Source organism: Quercus suber, unplaced genomic scaffold, assembly GCF_002906115.3.
Source record: "Quercus suber isolate HL8 unplaced genomic scaffold, Cork oak 2.0 scaffold_428, whole genome shotgun sequence".
NCBI classification, from domain to species: domain Eukaryota; kingdom Viridiplantae; phylum Streptophyta; class Magnoliopsida; order Fagales; family Fagaceae; genus Quercus; species Quercus suber.
The window spans coordinates 473,670-478,009 of NW_027069879.1; the positions used below are offsets into that span (position 1 = coordinate 473,670).

General features: G+C 34.2%; 1 protein-coding gene across 1 annotated transcript; it reads right to left on the bottom strand.

The window, feature by feature from the left end:
- Positions 1-255: 255 nt before the first annotated feature.
- LOC111987397 (lecithin-cholesterol acyltransferase-like 1) lies at positions 256-3,641 on the bottom strand. The gene is made up of 2 exons (XM_024019117.2): positions 3,135-3,641; positions 256-1,386 (listed from the first exon to the last, which is right to left on the bottom strand). The coding sequence occupies exons 1-2, from the start codon at positions 3,512-3,514 to the stop codon at positions 471-473; spliced, it is 1,296 nt and encodes a 431-aa protein (XP_023874885.1). The 5' UTR covers positions 3,515-3,641; the 3' UTR covers positions 256-470.
- Positions 3,642-4,340: the final 699 nt, after the last annotated feature.

Sequence of the window (4,340 nt, forward strand, 5' to 3'; positions counted from 1 at the left end):
CAAAATTACATATTTAGCCTTGGTTTTAGCAAAGATGGGTTATAAAAGTCTAATTGAGCTAACTTTAGGTGGGTAAAGTACAAAATTTGAAAACACAGGTAAGCAACTTAAATTTTGACTAAACCACATAGAGGTAAGTTGTAATTTGGCCTTTTGATATTTTATAAGTACGGTTGTATGAAGGTATAAGGAAATAATATAATTCAACAGTTGTAAATGTAACCTATCATAAAACTATTCTAAATATAACTTGAATATGAATAAAAACATATATCATTAATAATTTATAAAAAAAAATTATTTTGATAATTTCGTGAGAGTTGATTCAATACAATCTTCATCACCCTTTTTCTTTTCTTTTAATTTGGTTTTTCTCCCTTCCTTTGGGTAACAAGTTATATCAAACAAAGAATGAATCAACAACTCTCGAAGCGCCCTGGTGTTGCCCAATTACATTATGCATCACAACTCTATTTAATTCTGTACCCAACATAATACTCAGCAATTGAATTGATACCTGAAATTTCTCCTATTATTTCCTCAAGTGCAGCATTATTTTTCAGTATTAATGTATGAGAAACCCCACGAATTTTGATCACCTTAAGAGTTTGGTTTTTCTCGTTGGACCATAGTGATTCAAGTGCTAACAAGCTCAGCATGTTCACTGTCCCATCTCCATCCCCATAAACAATCTCTGGTTGCTCATCGAAACCATTTTCACCGTAGAACAAAGTCTCTGGTGTACTTACACCACTCCCAATTATACATGTAACAGGCACCCCAGGTGCTACTAATTTATCTGTCAATGGCAAAATGCGAGACTTATAAGGATAAACCCCTTGTGGAAATCCAATGTCACTGAGAAATTGTGCAACATCATAGGCCGAGTAAGTTGCATTTGGAGTGATCACAAGTGGTTTTTGACTGCCAAATAGTTTGGGATTAGGCATGAGCCATAGGTTGCTCTCAGAGCTCCTTTGTTCTTCTCGTACTTGCAATGGTTCCACTAGTGGCACTTCAAGTGAATTCCCAGAAGCAAAGGTTAGCATTTCCTCCACAGTGCCACCCCATGGTGCTGAGAGTGCAATGAAGTGTTTGATATATTTTTGGCGCCAAGAGGACGGGTTTCGGTTGAGAAGTTGGAGGGCAAACAGGCCTCCTAAGCTGTGGGAGAGAAGTATGACTGGCTTTCCTCCATTAGAAGTGCTTGCCTTTTCTATCAAATCCTTTAGGTCTTGTAGGAACTTGGAACCCACTTGGGATGGGTGACCTTCTGCAGCTAAACCATATCTAAAATCGTATGGAGCTCCAAAGAGGGTCTTGCCATTGACATATCCAATCTGTTCAAGAGATTCCACAAGGGGTGCCATGTATGCTGTAATGTGCCTGTAAATATGACACTGATTTGTTAAAAACTGAGCTGCCGCGCAAATTGTTTACTCCACTATTTAGTCTGCTAATTCAATTTCTACACTATTTTATTTCTTATATCAGGAACAGGTAGAAGATTGAAAAAAGTAGAGAGGAATAAGAAATAAATTTTTGCTAGTACTAAAGCAAAATGATGATTAGATTATAATTTTTTTTTTTGATCCAGATGGATGATAACCTTGTTAACCACACATTTAATGAATCAATCAGCAATAGTAGCTACACAATGAGAATACTCCCCTTCCACAGATTTCATCACAGGTAGCTTCCTTTCAAAATGAGATAACATTGACTTTGAAGTTAATTGGCATACCAAATAGCCAACCAATAGCCACTATGAGTAACCATATTACAAACTCCAAATAGTTGACATTTGAACTAACAACAAATCTGTCCACATTCTTAACGTTGGGAGATTTGCAGTTGCATATTGTTAGCTACTATCATTTGACATGGTTTACTTATTTGTACAAAGTTTAACTACACTTCTTTAGATGTTGTACCTTACTTAGATTCTTCAATTAAATTCAATCATGTGACTGCATTGATCAATGTAATACAGACAGAGTACAAAAAATTGGACCAAGTTGCTTTATAAGAATGTAACCACATAATTCAATTTAATTGGGGAGCCTATAGTACATCACTTTAAAGAATTATATTTAAAGGGTTACCATACTTATTATAAATGAAAAGCATAAAAAGGCTAATCTTATCATAGTTAGAAACAATGAAGAAATGATTTTGCAAGATGATGCAAAAGATGATAACAATGACTTGGACCATAGATGAGTTGAGTAGGCAATGACTAATAAGATAGAAAAAAAAAGTTATGGTTTTGGTTTATATATTATGTATTATTGCTTTTAAGTTTAACCAATTTCAATGTCAATGTTACACATATTTTAATTAGATTTTTTTAATTAGATTTTTTTATTATAAATTATTATATAAGTAACGATTAAATTATCATTTGTTGAATATGTTCAATCTATATTAAATAAACCTTATATATTTGTTATAAAATATTTGTGTCTTTCAAAGTTTCAATACACAATACTAAAATTTTTTAAATCGATTCACACGCTAGCGGGCTTATGCAAGTCAAAACGATTAGCCAGCAAGCAGTAAGGCCTCATGGAAAACATTGCTTTGAAATGGTAAGCACAAAGTCAAACTGCCAGCATTTTACATGGTGGGCTAGGCTAATATCTCAAAGCCCATATGATACCAGACACAAGTGGTTGACGAGTTCTCTCTCATTTAATATTTCGAAACAGCCATAGTGATTGTAGGCCTAGCCCAAATCAGATTTCATGAAATACAGGAAGCTCAGGCTTAAAACAATTTATTTTGACTCTCAAAAAAAGTCGAAATACCCAAAAAAAGAGAGATAACTGATAAGATACGATCAGATAAGATATTATCCTGGCTCCCTATGCATTATTTGTGCTTTTTTTGACACTCGTCACACGGCAAACATGACTTGTGAGTGGTAAAAAAAAAAAAAAAAAAAAAGATACGTCGACATCTCCACCACTCCTAGTTGTCTCACAACGAACCACGTCGTGCGAGCTGGGACAAAAGTTGTGTGATTGATTGTAACTCTACCATGGCTATTTTGACCTGAACCAAAAACTTATCTCCACGACCAAATCGAGGCAGCTTAATATGAAGAAAGAGAGAGCACAAGTAGAGCTTACTTGAGATAAGGGTCGAGGTAGAGAAGAGCCTGAGTGGAACCAAAGTGAGGGACCCTGGTTTGGACCCCAGGTGCGTTTCGGAAATCATCCAAATCAGGATGATAGTAAAGAGTCATTCGCTCAGCAAAGCACTTTGTAAACGGAGCTAAAAGCACACTTGGGTCGAACCATAGTCTGAACCAACCCTCCTTGTCTTTCCGAACTGGGTTCCACTTGTTGCAGTACAGGCTCGAGGGCTTGTAGTCACTGGTTAGCTTGGCTTCTAGCTGGTTCCCACCATTCCCAGGTATTAGAATCAGAGGGTGGAGGTTGCTGCCTGCTTGACACGTGTACAACATCGTGGCCACTGAAATCATCAGTGCCAATTTCAAGCCCATCATGTATAACTAAGAGACACAGAGAGACTATTTCAATGGATTCTGATTCTGGACTTCTACGCTTTATGGGTTTGCAAGGTGCTAGTGCAACGTGTGGTGGACAATGCCTCTCGACTTTCGTTAATAATAACGGAAACGTCGACGTTTTGTGCCTACCTATATTCAAAAAATAGAATCTAATAATATATACCATTTCAGAAACTTTACCCCTATATATTATCTTTTGCAATTATTAGTAGACATTGTTAAGGTATGTTTTGGTAATTCTACTGTTAGAATTCATATTAGTATATAAGTATAATGCATTTTGGTAAATAACAAAAAAAAAATTCTTTAAATTTTTTTGTATTTTTGTATTTTTTTTATGTTTGTGAAGTATTACTGTCAAACTTCTATGAAAAGTAATCATGCTTAATATGCGTATACAAGTTTAAAACCAAACATCGATGGTATTAAATTAGATATAAATGAAAATTTAATATTTATTTAATTTTGTTAATTTTTAAATGCACTCATAGGTAGTCTATATAATTTTTTTTTAAATGGAACATCAGTAAAGGATTCAAATTATAGTTCGATTAAACTCTAATTTTTTGTCAAGTATCATTTCAATTAGAATTTTCATGCTCCAATTTTGTGTAAACTGTCCCTAAATCTTAAATTACTTCTACTATCCTATTCTACTTTAAGTCCATTTTGTTTCTAAAAAAAAAAAAAATCTCTAAGTCCATTTTAAACTACTTTCAACTCATTTAAAATTAGTTTAAATATTCTTGCTAAAACTTATTATAAATTCAAGTATAAACTTCAATGAAATAATTTCTCATGT

Excerpts from the sequence above, each read along its gene's own strand:
- LOC111987397 (XM_024019117.2), bottom strand. The coding sequence starts at position 3,514 with ATGATGGGCTTGAAATTGGCACTGATGATTTCAGTGGCCACGATGTTG. Across the intron at positions 1,387-3,134 it reads TACCTCGACCCTTATCTCAA|GCACATTACAGCATACATGG; the intron begins GTAAGCTCTACT and ends TCATATTTACAG.